Here is an 18,845-nt window from a genome sequence, read left to right on the forward strand (position 1 = left end):
TTTTTGGCTGAAAAATACCATTATTAATGCCAAATGAACTACTGAAATGAGAAATTAACTTGAGACACGTGCTGAGCAAAATAAAGCTACTATTGATGGTATATATCCATAAGCTTTATTCATGGTAAAGTGTACTGTTTTGCCAAAATGGTGCAAGAATAAAGTTTTATAAATTATTAGTTGTCCTATTTATGCTTGTTGATCTGAGATCATTGATGGCACAGTGCAGCGTACTTAGAGAAACAGAGGTTTGAAAACAGTAAATACAGAGAAGTATGATTCAAAGTGATGTGAGGTCAGATTCAAAGACTGTTTAGGCAGTTTAGACTTTAAAATTCAGCTTAGAAAGGTTCAAGCACAAAAGGTAAAGTTTGTGCAGAGAGAAACACAAGTAATTAGACCCTGAGGAGGTTCAGCTCAACACACTGATTGAGCACTTGTTCAGATCACAGGACATGGTGATGTTTAACACTCTCAGGAGATGTCCAAATCCTTGTGTTTCATTTCACTGACCTGTGCATACAGTCTCCCTCTAAAATCAGGAACTGTTTATTTGACTAACAGTTGTAGGACCAAGGACTTAGAGGGTGGAATAGGGATTCCAGATGATAAGCCTAGGCATACAGTCAGGAAAATGGTCCAGACAGCCAAAAGGCCTCCAGCCATCTTCAGAGATTCCTTAGTGTGACAGGGTTTCACAGCCTGGATTACCATTATTAGACAATAAAAGAAAAATTAATCTAACTCCAGGCAAAAGTACAATAAAAACACTTGTGCTCATTAATTCCCTGTTGCTTTTGCTCTCCCTTAGATAACATCATCAAGAGGATATTTAATATCTTGAAGTTTACTTGGGTCCTTTTCCTGGCAACGCTGGACAGTTTCACAGCTTGGCTTAACTCCATCTCCAGAGAACACATCGATATCTCCACCGTGCTCAGGATCGAGCGCTGCATGCTCACCAGGGAGATTAAGAAGGTAATGCCTTCAGCCTTTCTGCTCTGCTAATACCATTTCCAGCTCGGTGAAAAATGAAAGGCTGTCTCTTCAGATCACGGCAGTGAGGAGGAAAATTATGAAAATCTCACATACACGTGCATTTTAAAAATAAGTTTGGACTTTTTTTACAGCTTGGTGGCTTATAAATCCTTAAAGAATAAATGATTTGATTTATTACCTGGACACATAACAAATTAAGGGAAAAATAATTCTTTGATAGGTTGATGTATGGTTTTGGCTGACACACTTCTGTAGTATAGTGTGGTTCTGAAGGGACAGAATAGATTCAAGAGGGTAGGGAAAGGCTGGCATTTTTAACAGCTCAAAAACTATCTCAGTCTGCATATTTCACTCTTCTTGTAGATCAACTTGCTCTGGAAATGACTGACAACATACAGGCATACATTTCTTCAGTGAGAATGGAGCTATGTGATCCTCCACAAGCTAGTTGTATATTAGCAAAACCTGTTATTAGCAGGGATTATTGTTGATAGTGTAAACAGAAATGTATTTAGATCTCCTAAATGCAAGTAGATGATACAATTCTTATACTTTATGCCAAGCCTGCAGTGGAGCTAGAATGTAACTTGTGCCATCGTTTCAGACTCAAGATGTCATAATGGCACCAACACTTACCACCGAAGAAGCAACACAGCTTGTACACAAACATACCTAATTAAAAACCCAAGAGTCAAATTTTGTTCTTAAGATTTTTGATTTTTTTTTTTTTTTTTTTTTTTTTTTTTTTTACAAAACATCAGATTTTGAGTATTTTGAGTCTTGTAGTTTTGGACACTGTAGAGAGTCAAAGTTGAAGTACTAGAAACTATTGAAATTAGTAAAGGAAATACAGGCAATATTTTAGACTACCTTTATTATGTTAAGTAGAAAAGGTCCTTGCATAAGGCTTTATTATAAGTTATAAAAAGTATTGTGGAATCACTAGTGGAATGAGTTGGATATATTTCTGCCTAGGAACAGAAAATTCTCAGTTTTATTCTTCTAATACACCTTTAGAATTCTAATTACAATATCACAGCCAGAAAGACTTGAGTGTGTGCCCAGATCTGGTCTGACAGTTAATAAAACTGTCCTTCCATGTACTTGCTTCAGAGAAAGAGTATAGGTCTTCAGTGTTTTTTTCATGGATTTCCATCTGTGTCCATAATTCATGAATAAATTTTGATTTTGGGACACTAATTAAAATCTAGATCTGGGCTTTTATTCTGTTTAAAATTTCTGCTACTGGCCACCAATACTTGTTCCTAGAGTCAGCAAAGCTATCTAAAAGAGATCCATCAAAAGTTGCTGGAGTGCACATTGAGTCATGGATGCAGTCCACTCCTCATTCCCATGCTGAAGGATCTGCAGTCCATCCAGCAGAGTTGTGGTGGCTAAATATTGCCTGAAACCATATGGGTTGCTCCAGTTTTGCTTGAAAACCCAACACTTTGGGCCATGGTAGATTAAGTCAAAATCTGGCTTGATCTAGGAAAAGGTTGTAGTTTGCTATTTACTAGGAAAGTGTTTGCACAGTCCTTAATCTGTTACTTTCCAAATGACAGAAGAAACTGCTTCCTCAAAGAATACACCTGCCCCTGGCCATGTGTGTCTACCTCTGCTCTCTTCCACAGGGAAATGTTCCAACACGGGAGAGCATCCATTTATATTACCAGAACCATATGATGAAACTTTCTGAGGAGTCAGGACTAGATGAAATTGATAAAAATCCCAGTCAAGCTTCTGGTTTGCAAGCATCTGAAAGAATGGATAGTTTAGATTCAGCAGCATCTCATGACAGCATCTCCAGGTATTGATTTAATTTTATTCTGTAAAAGACAGAGGGATCATACAGTAGGTGTAATATTAGATATTGTCTAAGTACGGATGAACTTTCTAATCAATGTTGAATTCTTTTTGATTTGTCCATGCCATCTTAATAGTGAAAATTACTATATGTTACTTTTTCTTTATAGTGATGGACTCACTCGTTTGCTTAACTTCTTTTCCACTGCAAGACTACCCCACTGCTTTTAGTTTCCCCTAGAGTTAGGAGTCAATGGCATTGACATTCTGTTCCTTGTGAAAATAAATGGAACTTAAGAGGTGCTGAGGATGCTTCTGTGATAATGGTTTAGGATTTCAGGCATATAATTTGGGAAGGGATCATTCATGGTGAATATTTTGTCTTTGTAGCATAAATTGTTGTCTGTTGTCCACAAATTAGAAAAGGCTTTGCATTGAAAGAGATTCTGCATTTGAAAGAACAAAATCCCCTCTCATACCCACAGGGCAGAAACCATCTGAAGAGCCTGGTTTCCCAGCTGCCATGATTACAGTCCAGCAGAGCTACATGTTTGTTAATCAAATACTCAAACTAGTTCAGGAAAACCACCTTCCTCATTCTTTTCTGAAAACGGATGCTGTCAAGTCCTTTGCCAAAATTACTGCCTGCTCCTGCTGCTCCATGCACACAGAGGCACACACATTCCCTTCCCTCTCTTACAGAGGCAGTCTGTTCCCACCATGTCCCTGGAGTTCTTGAGTTCTACCATACTGCAGAATTTGTGTAACATGAGGGGGAGAAGGCAGGGCTTTGGAAATCCAGCTGTTTCATAATCCCTGGCCTTCTTTGTCCTGCTCCTCTGTGAGCTGTGGCAGTATTATATTGTGTTTGATACTCCCAGCAAACTCAGAAACTTCTGTGTACGCTAAATTATGCATAGCTTTTACTAATGACATATGGGTAGATGTCAGCAGACTGAAAATAAGGAGGGGTTGTCTTCTTTCTGATAGTATTGAAAAGCAGAGTTAAGAGACTGCCTGTGAGTATTAGGCTTAAAAAAAATATCCACAAATTGCTCCTCAGTGAGCACTGGCCTTTGAGAGGTTCACTCCAGTAAAAACACCAAACCTGAACAAATCTTTCTCAGTGGCTTGTTGCCCAACTGAGCAACACCTTTGTGTTTTGTCTCAAAGTTTTACAGGATTCAGATGATGTGAGAAAAATTGAAAGTCAAATTCTGTTGCCAGCTCACTTGGATCCGCTTGGATATCTGCAGGGCAGATTTTAACTCCACAAAGTTCAGTCTCACCTGTAATATCAGTCCTGCTTTCATTAAATAGTTTTTGGTCACCCTGATTACTATAGATAGAAGTTATAATTACTATGCAATCATCAGCAGGAACTTTAACCATAAACAAAAGGAAGCCAATTCCAAAATTATTTATAAAAAAAGAAAAACAAATCTTTTAATTTTACTGTATAGATTCTGCCTCTTCAATGAGTTGGTATCCAATGTTGACCTCAACTTGTTCTTTGTTTTGGTTTTTTTTAGAATAAGCCTCCATTATTCACCCTGCTTTAAGCACATTTGCCCATTTGAAATCTCTTTTCAAACTCAGAGAATTCAGTGATTCTGAAGTGATGCTTTGCAACAGAAAAAGTTAAATCTTTGACATGGGTTTCTGTCATCTCAATTTCCTTTGAAGATGTCACAGGGTTTATAAACAAAGGAATAGCAAAGGCAGAGTTATGACTGATTTCTCTAATCTCAAATTCTCTTTCTGGTAATGAACAATCAAATATTCTTGCACTGAGTATTACAAATTGTGGACATCTGCTATAATAATAGAGGAAGTAACAATGAGTCTGCTGATTCAATGATAATGCCATCTGTCTGTTGGGGCACTCTTGCATATATCTTCAAGTGATTACAGAGGTGCCTATGTTGTTTTTCAGAAAGGTGAAATGTTTTAAACTTCTTATGAGTTTACTGATTGATTTTTTTTAATTACCCAAACAAGAGCATGTGGCAATTTGTATAACTAAGTAATTGTTTCTAGTAAATGTAGAAGTGACTGGTTAAATCTAAAGCATCCCTGTGATTGTGTATCTCTGGTTGCAATGGAGAACTTCTGGGAAGGGACAGAAGGGTTCTGTTCTGGTTATCCTTTGGTTGCACTACTAAAAATTCTGTAGTGACAAAATTCTGTAGTGGACATTCAGTCCCTGAGTAAAGTGAACAAGTCTGTAAGTACACAGGAATGCTGAAGCACAGAAGCTATTCCATTTAAATATGGAATAATCCTCAGTGCTCAGGATAGGAATTACTACATGTAAACACTGGATAGTCAAAGAGAAAAACCCTCCTGATCAGCTGCAGGAGCTGTAAATTTCTTGTAAAGTTCAGGGCTGACCCTCATAAGTCTAATTGAGGGATGTTGTTCTTAGCCTGGATAAAGCTCTGAAAGGACTTACGTAGAGTGTCCTTTGTGGGCTTTCTTTTTCTTTTAGTAGGGTTGTCATTTACTCTCAGTCATTTCTCTACTCAGTAGAAACTATGAGGTATTCATAGGATATTTCATTTCTCTTTATGTGTAAATGCTCTCATGTATCCTACAGGCAAAGCACAAAGTTCATATGGGCCAGGAGAAGGGACTGACTCTGTTCCTTTACCAAGCTCTTTGAGCAACACCACCAGAAGGGATTGGGATCTAGCATGGCAGAGCATTTACTGCAGTTTGTTTCCACTTGACTGAGGACCTGTTTATTAGTTAAAAAAACCTGTGAATTTCAGTAAGATGATAGGGAACTTACTAAAACTAGTTGGCTGCTTTTCTGGGGTCTTGCCTACAATTATGTAACAGCAGCTACACACAGGCCCTGAGTCAGATTTCAGGTTATCTAAGCAGTTTGTGTTCATTTTTGCCAATGACAAATAACAATTTCAGTTCCTCACTCTACCTTTGTGTAGGCTTTTATAGGAGCTGAAGGAGGCAATCCCTGTTGGGGTGTTTAAGAGCACCACCTTTTATCTGTGCTTCCCTCACTAGAAGGGAGAATAGGGCTTGAGGCAGGGGGTACTGGAGAAGTAATTTTGCCTAGAGGCAGAAGGAAGGATGAAAGGAGAACCCCTGTTTGAGCTGGATCAAAGTCCAACTTAGGCCTGTGATTGTTAGGGATTGGCTGGGATTTTTTCTTGGAGTCATGGAGAATGTAGTAATACAGATAACAAACAGATAATACCAGTCAGTAATTTTCCCATGAACAGAGGAAAAAACAGAAAAAAATGTAATTCACCCACTCACTAAGCTAAAAAACTCTTTGTGAAGGGCAAATTTGTTTAGCAAAAAGGAGCTCATAAGCTTAAAAATTTCCTACGCACTGAGGATAAAAACTTCTCTGCTATACATGTATCCCTATTTAAAATGGATATCTGATCAACTTCATATAAAATGTTTGAACTTGGGACTTCTAATGAGCATTCAATTTAAAATAAGTAGTCATTGAATGATTTTAAGGAGCTAATACTCTCAAAGTCTCCAACATAAATTCGAAAAATCACTTAGAAAGATGTGCTAGGATCAAATTTATGTCATAGGCAATGACTTGTGTCAACATCAGTGTTTCTCAGTGTGAATCTCTTCACTTTGTTGGTGTTCTCATTTCCTCCATGTCTGGGAGCATCCTCCTAAAGCAAATAAAGAATGCACAGACTGTGCTATAGGTGACAACTCACACACATCTCCTGATATTTGAGGACACATTGCAGCTGCTCAGTCAGTAATTACTCTGATGATTCATTCTTCATTTAAAACAGCTTTAAGCCAAATGTTGCAGGCCCTCATCTTGACAAATGTTTTCATCTATTGGGATTAATAGATGCTTTCCCTTTGATTTTTCTGGGAGCGAGGTCAGAGCTGGCATGCTTGGGAGGGCAGCTGGCATATGTTTCTTCCATTGAAAATATATGAGTGGGCATGTGAACATAAACAGCTGCTCTCCTTGAGTCCCTTGGACAGTTCCCCTTGAACTATGTCTGCATTTAAAATCCTTCAACACCTTATTATTAGGTGTGCCCTTCAAAAGAATAAACTCAGCCCCTGAGATCTAAAATGACACATGCATAAAACATCCTAGCGCATAGACAGAAAGGTCACCTGCAAAACTGTACTGTCTGCTTGCTGCCATTTTCCCATATTTTAGCACCAAAGCCTCCCAGATAGAGCAGCCTGGCTATATCCCATGTTTGTAGGGGCAGAGGGAAGCCTCCTCCCTCAAGAGCCCCTCAGGTGAGTAACACCAGGCTGCAGCTGAACTCCTAAGGTGCTGAATCCCATCTCCAGGGCAGGCCCCCTGGTCCCCCCTGGCCATAAACCATAACCATGCAGACAGCCCTCCAGGCTTTGTCTGGAGGGCCTCATGTGCCTTTGTGCACACACAGAAATAATGAAGTGGCAAACCCCTTGAAAGGGATTTTGGCCACGTGAACTGGCGGGACAGAGGTGCCCCTGCCATTGAGGCTGTTGTTAAGGAAAATATTTCACAATACCTTTGGTATCTTGGTGATTCTTTTCTTCTGTTCACAGGCCAAGGTATGCTTTTAGCCTCAGTCAAAAAAGCCATTCTGTCAAAAAAGATCATCAGTGAGGGTAGGCCTAAGAATAACTGCTTCTTCTCTTCACATATTTTTGCTTTTTCCTTCCCATTTTTCTAAAGTCAGTAGTTGCAGACTGTAACTTCATGCCAGCAGATTTTTTTTCTCACTTCAAGCTTGCAAGACCAAAGGAACCTGGAAAATGCCATTGCCCTTCCTTTCTGACCTCTTTCCCAATTCTCTGTGCCCCTGGACAAACATCATGCTTGCCAAGGAAGCAAATCTCCTGCTGCCACAGCTCAGGTGTAATACAAATGGAGTCAAAAGAAGAAAAGTAGAGTGTAAATCCTGAATTCTGGGGTCTTTTCTTCTTTCATTGTATCTGAGAGACTCAGGCAGGTCACTGCATGTGGTAAAACATCAGACCACTCAACTCTTTTCATCCACATCTGTGTTTGTCAAAGATTTTTACAGGAGAAATAATCTTTTTACCTACCATATGTCATTAATGTATTTGCTTCTTTCCTGTTGCTCTGTTAAATGCTTGTATTTAATTATATACTTTCTTTCTCATAACTCACCCACTTCTTCTTTTCTCCAGTTACACATGAATGCTCAATGTATTGTGTATGTTTCTGGTGTCCTGTTGTATTTGATAAGTGAAAGGAGATAAGGGTTTATTACATCTGTTCTTTATTTCAAGATGCACATGTTATCAATTTTGAAATACTTTTAAGCTGTGATTGAAATAAATTAAATCTTTTGGAAAGAATCATCAGGGCTTCTTAGTAAATATCAAAATAAAAGCCATCCCATGCAGAGCCGGTTATATTTGACATGCATTTACTGGCTAAGTAACATATCCGATTTGGCTCTTTGGCTTGGAAAGAGGATTAGCCAATGTCTGACAGCTATTTTCCTATTTGTGGAGTGTGAGCCTACTCAGTTTTAAGGGCTCTTTTAGGAAATTGGCTTGTACCTGTGTAAAAAGGTTCAGCACAGGATATCAATAATAAAACAAAATTTGTACAGAGGAGGTTCCTTCCCAAAACATCCTTGTGGAATCTGAAAATTTCAGGGGTAAACAAACAAAATAAAACCTGCTCACATATATAAGCAGGTTCCCCTGGAAAGTATGTAGAGCACTATATTGGTTCCATATCTGCTTGAATAGTGAATAGTTTGCCTTCTATAGCCCCTATATGAAACTGACCATGACTAACCTGTGCACAGAAATGTGTTTCCCTGGTGACTCTAAACAAATCCTTATCTTCTCTCTGGATCTTTTTTCTCTGTGTCAGTGTTTAGCTGCATGGCGAGCATATTTGTTGACTGAACCATGTGTACCATAACACCATTTGTATTTAACACTGTCTCTATAACTGTTTGCGCTGCTGTAGCTGCTACACTGAAGCAACCATGCTGTTCTCAAGGCAGTCAACCCTTGATGATTTAGATGGACCAGACTCTGTTCCTAAAACAAGTGAGCGCGCTCGACCTAGGCTTCGTAAAATGCAGAGCATGGATATGTCCTCCTCATCCGCTGACAGTGGCAGTATAGTGTCAAGGTGCTTAACTCATGCATGCTTTGTTCACTCCTTTGTTCACTCTTTGTTCTTTGTTCATACCATTGTTGTGACTGCAGTGTACACGGGCCTGTGTGTGCAGACACGTGGTGTGCAGAGAGGTTTGCATGGTTACAGGAAGCTTTACTCCCTCCTGTGTCGTGGCACAGTCTGAGATTCAAAGTCAGGGTCATAATCTAGGATTCATTTGCTGTTTCACTTCTTGTTCTGGTTTTTGGGGGTTTTTCATTCTCAATTCATGTATTTTTGACATTGTTCCACAACGTTACGCTGAGTATATAAAAACAGGCTGTATTTATTCAGCTAAAAAAGTGTCTTATTTTCAGTTACTGAGTCAGTGCTTGTTCTTAAATTGGAATCTGGAAGTTAAGTTTCTCAGCTAATCAGTTACCCTAAATATGGACTGAGATGTGTAATTTTAGAAACTAAGGCACCATTGTGCCAGTTTTTCAAATTTTTTTTTCCATTCAGGAAAGATTTTGAAATATGTTGTGATTACTTTACCATTGATTTACAGTAAGGTATTGGAATTAGGAAAGGGAAAATAGCTATAACAAAAAAGCAAATAATATTAATATCCAGTGCAAGAGAATGAACTGTTCAGAACTGTTAATTCACTTTTCAGCAGGTAAAACCCAGGGATTTAAATGACATTAGGAAGCAGTGTTTCAATAATTTAATAAATATTATAAATCTGAAATTTTATGTAATTTTGCATCATTGTTTTTCAGTTTTGAAAGTGTTTGACATTTTTTTTGAGGCAATCAGATTCAAATCAGGGATTCTCTGAATTTGTACATTTTAACCAGTATGAGTGCTACTGTTAATCATCCAAACACATATCATCATAAGTGTTACATGGTCTAATTAAAACTCTGCTATAAATAACATGACCTAACATAGCCACAATAAGTTTGGAAGCAGCATAAAAGAAAAAAAAATAAAAGGAAACCTAATTTTTAATTTTGGCAGAAGATGGTAGTGCCAGATGGCTTTGCTAATGCCAGTTTTCTCTAAAAGACTATAGTTTATGTGAAACTATGGCCCCATTAATGTCATAGGAGCTATGTGAAATCTTGTTCTCTATCTTGTTGAGATACAGGAATATGCAGCCAACAAAGACACTGAATTGGTGCCTGTTGTCTAACATGTGGAGAAGGAGTGGAATGAGACTAAAAGAGAGAGAGGGGAGAGGTAAAAAAATACTTTAGAGGAATGGCCACAAATGCAATCAGAGGGCTGGAGCGCCCCTCCCATGGAGACAGGCTGAGAGAGTTGTTCATGCTGGAGAAGAAATGGTTCTGGGGAAACCACAGAGTGAATTTCTAGTATTTAAAGGATGGCTACAAGAGTGCAGGAGAGGGACTTTTTACAGGATATGGAGTGATAGGGCAAGGGGAAATGACTTTGCATTAAAAGAGGGCAAGTTTAGATTAGATATTAGGAAGAAATTATTTATTCAGAGGGTGGTGAGACATTAGAACAGGTTGCTCAGAGAAATTATGGATGTTGCATCCCTGTTCAAGTTCAGGTTGGATGGGGTTCTGAGCAACCTGGTCTAGTGGGAGGTGTCCCTGCCCATGACAGGGGAGCTGGAACTAGATGATTTCTAAGGTACTTTCATACCCAAACCATTCTGCGAGTCTATGCCAAGCCAAGAGTAAGGAAGGTGAATCAAGCAAAGAACTGATCAGAGTCCACCAGAGAGCTGAACCCAGAAATTGGTACATACAGAAGTAAAGCAGGCAGGTAAAGTAAAAGGGAAGACTGTATTGAAGGATATAGGGCAATCTAAAGGTAAGCAAGATACCCTGTTACTGCAACAGTTTTGTAATTTGGTTTGTATTTCTTCATGCTAGCAAGTTACATCTTCTTTTATTTGAATCAGAGTTGATATGTGTGTGTTCAGTTCATGTTCCAGTTGTGTACAACACTCATACAGTGGTTGTTTAAAGCACTGTGTTTAGAATGAATCCCATGGCTGCCTGTCCTTCACCATGGAGCATATCTTAAATAGATGTAATAGCAAGTGTTGACTCTCTTTAGAAAGTTCAAAAAGGTAGTGTAGTTTCTCTTGTTGATAGTATTCATTTGCCCCTTGCTGGTGCTGAAAGATGGTGAATCACTTTGAGTTCAGTGGGATGTCATTTAGGGAAGAGATGGAGCCAGATGTTCCATCTGTGTAAAAGGAGATCAGGATGATGTCTTTTCTAACAGATCATATGAACTTTGAAGGCCTGGGAATGCAATGAGGTTGCTCAGCTGTCTGCATAAAGGTACAATTAGCAAACTTTTCTTGATCATGACTCTTGTAAAACTTGGCTGACTCTCTTCATCCATCTCCAACAGTGAACCCACACAGGTCACCATGCTCTATTCCCGTCAGGGAACCACAGAAACCATTGAGGAAGTAGAAGGGGAGCATGAAGAAGAAGGAGCTCATTCTGCATCAAGGTTGGAGGAAGAGGAGGTGGAAGATTACAGCCTGGATTCAGAAGGAGCTGCATATACTCCTGACACCGATGTGCCGTTGTACTCCACAGTGGACAGCAATGCAGAAGCTCCACCTTCTTACAGCAAAGCTGTCAGCTTTGAACACCTTCCCTTTGGCTCCCCAGATGACTCAGCTGGGAAGAGCCTCATGATGGTGAGCCCGGACGACAGCCGGACAGACAAACTCGACAGGATTCTGCCCCCACTGACACACGAGCTCACAGCTAGTGAGCTGCTCCTGAACAAGTAAGAATCCTCAACGAGGAAAAATTGTTGATCACAGTGTGTAAAATTTTGTTATTACTTTTGGGTTTTGTTTCAGAACTAGCCTAAAATTTCTGATACAGACCTTGTGCTAAGTTTGGTTTAAGGGAAGAAGCTCATTTCCTGTGCAGTTGTTCTAATTAGAGATTTCTAAAGTGACTCAAATTCATCTTGGAAGGAATCTCTGCTTTCTTCCTATATACCATATTTAATCATTCTAGCATTAGCATTGAATTTCTGTGCTGCAGTTGTCTTGGGGTCAAGGGCTTTTCTCAATATTCTTTGTGGAGAGGTCTTCTCTTCTCCAGGCAGCTGTGATTTCAAATGAGTTTCCTCCAGGGCTATCTGGGAAAATGTTTCTCCTTTAATTATTTTGGATTACTGAAAGGGAAACTCTGACCTTTGGCAGTTTTTGTTCAAGCCAGTGGGAGCTGAGGGTTATGGAGGGACACCAACTTGCTAGGTGCTTTCGTAAGGGAGAGGATGTTCCCTTCTTTGCCCTTTGGACACTGTGCTCACTAGCACAACCAGCACTGAGGTGGGGATGGTGCCTCTGCACATCTTCAGCTGCTCTCTGGCCTGACTTAGTTGGAGAGGTCTTCCCCAAAAGCAGGGGCAAGATATTAAAGCACAGAACTGCCTTTCAGCCTGCCTGCACCTGGAGAGAGAGCCTGTATAGATCTGACTTTGCCAGATGCAGTGTCTTGTCTTCTGGCTTTCCATAGCAATTTTTGCTTTTCAGTAAGATCCCTTCTCAGGCCAAAAAACTTTATGAAAAGCAAAGAGGATTATGAATATATATTTATATTTATATTTATATTTATATTTATATTTATATTTATATTTATATTTATATTTATATTTATATTTATATTTATTTGAGTCATATAAATAGAAGACTGGACACAAGTAATGTTCATGGGTATTTTCATGATTCTAATCTTGTGCCCCTGGACAATTCAAAACATAGGTCTGGTGATGTACCTCTGGTTTTTCTGTAAATTCCTATCTGTGCTGATAAATGGGATGTGAATCCAAACCAGTATTGGATGATTTGCATGAGATGTGTTGGTTGGGCAGCTGTAGGAAAGCCATGTTTGTAAAAGTGCTTAGGCCAGGCTGATTCTCTTTCTGAATAAATTAAAAATGAGAAGAACAGTGCTTCTAGTTATTTTTTCTGAAATTCTTGTTTTCTGAGCTTAGAATCAGGCTATTTGATTATAATATCAAATTCCCCCCTTTTTTTTTTCTTCCATTGGACTGAGCAGCAGATTTTATTACTTTTCAAAAGGAAAAATAGCAATTTGAAAAGCAGCTCTTGTGAAGTTCATGTTCAGTTCATTTGTGGTACTCTGCTCCTCACAGGATGTTTCATGATGACGAGTTGGAGGAGTCAGAGAAGTTCTATGTTGGTCAGCCTCGAGTCTTGCTCCTTATTTATGCCCTGTACAATACACTGGTGGCCCGGTCAGAAATGGTTTGCTATTTTGTGATCATCCTCAACCACATGATCTCTGCCTCCATGATAACCCTGGTGCTTCCCATCCTTATATTCCTGTGGGCCATGCTGTCTGTTCCTCGGCCAAGCAAACGCTTCTGGATGACAGCCATTGTCTACACTGAGGTATGCTGCTGGTTTTGCAAGCCCATGTCAAACACAGAAATCTGAAGTGGGAATCTTTGCATGGCCTCCTTGCTGGTTTTGATCCCTGGGATCTGGGCTGGGCCTTTGGCCCTTCATAATAATACAAGTATTTGCTAGAGTCCTCAGAAATTTTTGTGGTATGGAAAGATCATGTTAGTTATTTCCTTCATTACAATGAGCAATATCCTTCCTGGCACGTAAAGCAGTTCTCACAAGAACAGATAATTTGCAAACTGTTGCTTTGTAATGGTTAATCAAGAAACAGAATTCACTGCTTGTGATATCTCAAGTACCACTGAGTATCATCTGCTGCTGAATTTTGATTGACTTTATTACTGGAGAAATGTGAAGTGTTATGCCTCTGTAGTAATGAGTATGCTTGTTTATGTTCTCATAAAACTGACAAAGTAGATATATTTTATCCCTCTTACTGTCATGAGGCTATTATATCTGACATGCTTATAAAACACCAGAAGTGTGTTGTGTTTCTGAACAGGTGGCCATTGTCATCAAATACTTTTTCCAGTTTGGCTTCTTTCCTTGGAATAAACATGTGGATTACACAAAGGATAAACCTTACCATCCGCCCAATATTATTGGCATTGAGAAGAAAGAGGGTTATGTGCACTATGATCTTGTTCAGCTTCTTGCTCTATTCTTCCATAGATCCATTTTAAAGGTAATCTGGGTTCAGGTAGTTTCTTATTTATATTTAATTTTTAATTTTAATTTTTAAATCAGTCTTGTGATATAAAGAAGTCATTCATTTGGTTATCAGGATTTTTTTTTTCCATGAAAGGGTTATTGAGAATTTGTAGTGGCTGCCCAGGGAAGTGGTTGAGTCACCATCCCTGGAAATGTTTGAAAGATATTTAGATGTGGCACTGAGGGGCATGGTTTAGTGGTGGATTTGGCAGTTCTGGGTTAACAGCTGAATTGATGACCTCAAAGAAATTCTGCAACCTAAATGTTTCTATGAAATCCCAGCACACTGAATTTGTCTTCTCCCTTGCGAACACGTGACTGAGCTGAGCAATGCCTGTGATAAATACTGTGACAGAAATACAGGCTTGATACATTCTCTTCTTGTTTTTCTACTAGTGCCATGGATTGTGGGATGAAGATGAGAAAGGAGACAGCTCCAGCAATAAAGAGGATACTGATGATGAGCTCTCTCTGACAGGAGGCAGGAGAGGCTCTTCTGCCTCTTTGAAATCTGTCAATCTGGCCGCATCTGTGGAGTCCATCCATGTCCACTTCCCCGAGCAGCAGACTGCCATCAGGAGGAAGAGTTCTAGCAGCATATCCCAGATTTCTCACAGGTCCAGCTTCTCCTCACACAGATCTAAGAGAGGTAAATGTCATGGCGTTTCTGGGATTGGAAGGACAAATGTTCATTTCCCATAGGATCATTCTACTGAAACCTTGGGTTGGTTGCTGAGGAGCTCCTGAATGCTGCTGCTTCTCAGTGATGAAATAGGATATGAACCAATGTATCTTCATGTTTGAACACACTCCAAGCCTTCCTAAAGTTCAAATGGAGAGCCATACTTTGTGATTCATTATGTTTTCTAAATGACATTATCCAAAAGCTGGGAAAGAAAGGCTCAGTGTCGACCAGATCCAGAATTCTGGTCCAGCATAATCTCCAGCTAGAGGGAATGCAAAGCACATGTATTTTTCATACCTACATTTGTAGACACTTGAATTGAGAAAATGTTTCTATTAGTTAAATTGAAACAGATTACATGTCCCATCTTGTAAAAAGGGCAGGAATACTGTAGCCTAAATATATATAATACCAATTGAGGTGACTGAGTCAGATCAATCAAATACTTGCTGTTATCACTAGTCTGCTTTCTCTTTTTATAGCTATTAATCAAGTTTTGATCTGCCAGTGATTAAACCTTTACTGGGTGCTCTCAAGATTTTATCATACTGCGGGAAAAAAAGAAGAATTCATTTCAAAGCTTCTTTCAAATGTGGAAGTCATATGAAATGGAAGTCTCAAGATTTATTACTTTCTAACTTTAGTATTTAAACTTTTCTTTTGAATTGACTTCTCTTTTGCTCCCTTTTTTTCCAGGAAGTACCAGTACACGGAACAGCAGTCAGAAGGGAAGCAGTGTGTTAAGCATCAAGCAAAAATCTAGAAAAGAGCTTCTCATGGAAAAGTTTCGAGAACAGATGATCAAAGCCAAGGCTTTTACAATTAAAAAGTGAGCAATATGAGGAGTTGTGTGGGTCTGGGGGAGGTTCCAAATAGTAAAGCAGTAAGCCAGCATTTTAAAGGGAGCAGGCTACTACTGATGTTAATTCAAGTGCTTGTTGTACACAGATGTCCCACCAGCTGAACATCAGACAAATCAGCAGTTGTTAAAATAGCATCTGCCTGATAAAAAAGTTAAATGTCCCTTGTGACCTTGGTTGGCTGTGTATTTTTCTACTGAACAAATCCTAATACAGTGGTTTAGAAGCAATCAGAACAAAGGTCTGGTGTCTCTGCAGTCCTGTGAAGGCTGTGAGAGTAGATCTTAGATATCTTTAAAAATATTAATAACACCACACTCAACCTTTACTTTCTTCAGTGCAAGTTACGTGTTATTAAATCACATTGTGGTCTATGTTGTTTTAGGACTCTCCAGGTGTACATGCCCATCAGACAGTTTTTCTACAATCTTATTCATCCAGACTACAGCGCAGTGACTGATGTGTACGTGCTGATGTTCCTTGCAGATACGGTGGACTTCATCATCATTGTGTTTGGATTTTGGGCTTTTGGGGTACGTCACAGAGGCATCTGTAAATCCTCAGCAGGATTTACGTCTTGTAGATGCTAAATATCGTGCAAGTGTCCTTTTTCCTTGACCATCCTTATATTTTGCTTTTCAGAAACATTCTGCTGCAGCAGATATCACCTCTTCATTATCAGAGGACCAGGTCCCAGAGGCATTTTTGGTGATGGTGCTCATTCAGTTTGGAACCATGGTGGTAGATCGAGCACTGTACCTCAAAAAGACTGTCATGGGAAAAGTCATCTTCCAGGTCATCCTTGTTTTCGGAATACATTTCTGGATGTTCTTTATCTTGCCTGGAGTGACAGAAAGGTATAAGCCTTATAAAGAAACAATATGGGTGGAATACTGATGCTCTACCAAGTTCTTTGTATTTAAATTGGAGATGTTTGTAGCTAGGCTTTGGAATCATGATCAAGTTCCTTTTTTCCTCATTTCTAAGCAGAAAGTTGGAATGCATTTCCACAGCAGTAACTGTGGCCAATGTAAGTTTGAGGAAGAATTAGTTATATAGCTACAGAAATATTCTCAGTTTAGGCCAAAATGCAAGCAGGTGAAAGAGAAATTGCCTGTAATTGAGTGATTAGAGCCTTCAGCTGAGACAATGTTGGCCTCTGATCCAATTCCCTGTTCCCAAGACTGCCGCATGCTGCTTTAGAAGAGTGAGTAGAAAATGTCTCCCTCAGAGTAACTTATAACTTAGCACTTTCCTGAAATGTGTGAACTGTGGATTTAAATCTCCTTAAACTGAGGAATGTCTAAAATATGTATCTGTTCTGAAGAGCTAAGTTCTCCCCCCGTGCTCCTGCCACTTGGCTCTGGAGGTGATGTAGAGGCAGTCACCCCGCTGCATGAAATTTTTTGTTGCATACCTGGTCAGGCTCACTCCCAAATCTAACATTTTTTATTTACCATTTCATTTTTCATTTAACATTTCATGGCTCAAGAAACTGACCACTGCAGTCTGCAATGCAGTGGTGTTAAGGTTCCATCCATAGTGTTTGGCTAACTCCCCTTTTCCTACTTTAAGTTGCCTTGAAGAATTTCCCTCACTCCATTTGCTGTCCATGGAAACTGAGTGTATCACCTGGGCACCGTACTCTTCATTAACAGTCAAGTTATTTTATTGGGAAAAAAGAAATAGGTTTATAGTGTAAAAGAAACTGAAAAGTCTGACTTCGTCTAAAAAGAAAGTGAAGTAGCAATTGTGCACAAGTTTGAAAAAAAAATTATTTTTCAAATGGATCTCTTATCTACTGCACATTGAGAATTGTTAGGAAATAAAATAATTTTGACTTTGTGCTTTTGAGAAATCTATATCAAGTTGTTAATATCAAATCTGCATCCGAAACATCCTGTATTCCTTCTAAGTGCGATTAGAGCTCCCTGCAAATTTCTTAATTAAAATGCTTCTGTGGGATTTAATTGAAAATATTGGTTTATGGCTGGCTGGCAAATGCTGTCCATCATGAGGCATCTGCTGCAGACCCACTGTGCTATTGAATAACAACCAGAATGGCACATGTGAGGAGAGGCTGAGGGTTAGTTCAGTCCAGAGAAGAGAAAGTGAAGAGCTATCTGAACTATTTGTTGCAATAAGACTTGAGTCAAGCAGAAAATATTTTCAGAGGTCACTCCATCTTAAATTCCTGTACGAGGTGCTGCCATGGGCACAAGTAGGTGCTAAAGCTGCCTTGATTGAGCCCCTGCCCAGGACTCACAGAGGGCTGAGCCATCATGGGGGCTGAGGAAGGCTGGTCTGTGTTGGGCAGCAAGGGACCTTCAGCATGGAAGGAGAGGGCACTGCCCAAAGCCTTCACTCTTTAGGGAGCCTGAGGTGGCAGTGGATGCTGGTTTTAGACTTTTTCATTCAGTTTCTTTCCAATACTCTTTTAACCCTGCCATGGGATCAGCAACCAAGGCCGTTTCACAGGACCTCAGGAAGGGGAAACTGCCAGGAGCAAAAAACCATTTCAAGCTAATTTGGTCGAGCACAGATACAAAGCTCATAATTTTCCTTTATCTTTTCCTTTACAGGAAATTTAGCCAGAACACAGTTGCCCAGCTCTGGTATTTTGTGAAATGTGTTTATTTTGGCTTATCAGCTTATCAGATACGCTGCGGATATCCAACTCGTGTTCTTGGCAACTTCCTCACAAAAAGTTATAACTATGTCAACCTGTTCTTATTTCAAGGGTAAGCACAGACTTACTGCCTTTTTTCTTTCTTTTGTGTAATAAGGATCTGCTGTAGCGAAATGCTGGGGTTATTAATGACTTTTCTTCACAGACTGCTGGAAATAAGACAGTAAATTTTGCACAGCACTCTCTGTATATGCCATATGTCCCCTGTAGTCCACAAGAAAAAGAAAAATCTATTTCTGGAAGGCAAACTTCATAAAATTCCATCTCTTGGTCTGAAACCAGAAGCCTGATATGCCAGTCAGCCATTCAGTACCCTATGAAATAAATAGACATTTTTAACACTTCTGAGAAATCACCTTTGTGAACAGAAATAGAGGCTACATATTGTGCAAGAAAGCAGGTGATGTTATTAGTTCTACAGTCCTAAAAAGTAGTATGGTGTCAAATCCCAAAGAGACCTTTGGAGGAGGTCTACCTGCTGTACCTCAGCAGGTGAAAGGAATGGAGTGAAAGACAACACACCTGAGAAACTGGAACTT

The 18,845-nt window shown here is 39.5% G+C and overlaps 1 protein-coding gene across 1 annotated transcript in view; it reads left to right on the top strand.

The window, feature by feature from the left end:
* The window catches only part of PIEZO2 (piezo type mechanosensitive ion channel component 2), a 286,006-nt gene that overhangs the window by 254,405 nt on the left and 12,756 nt on the right, over positions 1–18,845 (top strand). The window contains exons 37-46 of the mRNA XM_058036495.1: positions 812–978; positions 2,634–2,809; positions 11,315–11,704; positions 13,088–13,346; positions 13,864–14,046; positions 14,469–14,721; positions 15,454–15,586; positions 16,003–16,150; positions 16,260–16,474; positions 18,200–18,358. Of these exons, the coding sequence (XP_057892478.1) occupies positions 812–978; positions 2,634–2,809; positions 11,315–11,704; positions 13,088–13,346; positions 13,864–14,046; positions 14,469–14,721; positions 15,454–15,586; positions 16,003–16,150; positions 16,260–16,474; positions 18,200–18,358 (2,083 nt within the window). The remainder of the gene's footprint in view (positions 1–811; positions 979–2,633; positions 2,810–11,314; positions 11,705–13,087; positions 13,347–13,863; positions 14,047–14,468; positions 14,722–15,453; positions 15,587–16,002; positions 16,151–16,259; positions 16,475–18,199; positions 18,359–18,845) is intronic.

The sequence above is a fragment of the Melospiza georgiana genome, chromosome 1, assembly GCF_028018845.1.
Source record: "Melospiza georgiana isolate bMelGeo1 chromosome 1, bMelGeo1.pri, whole genome shotgun sequence".
NCBI lineage: Eukaryota > Metazoa > Chordata > Aves > Passeriformes > Passerellidae > Melospiza > Melospiza georgiana.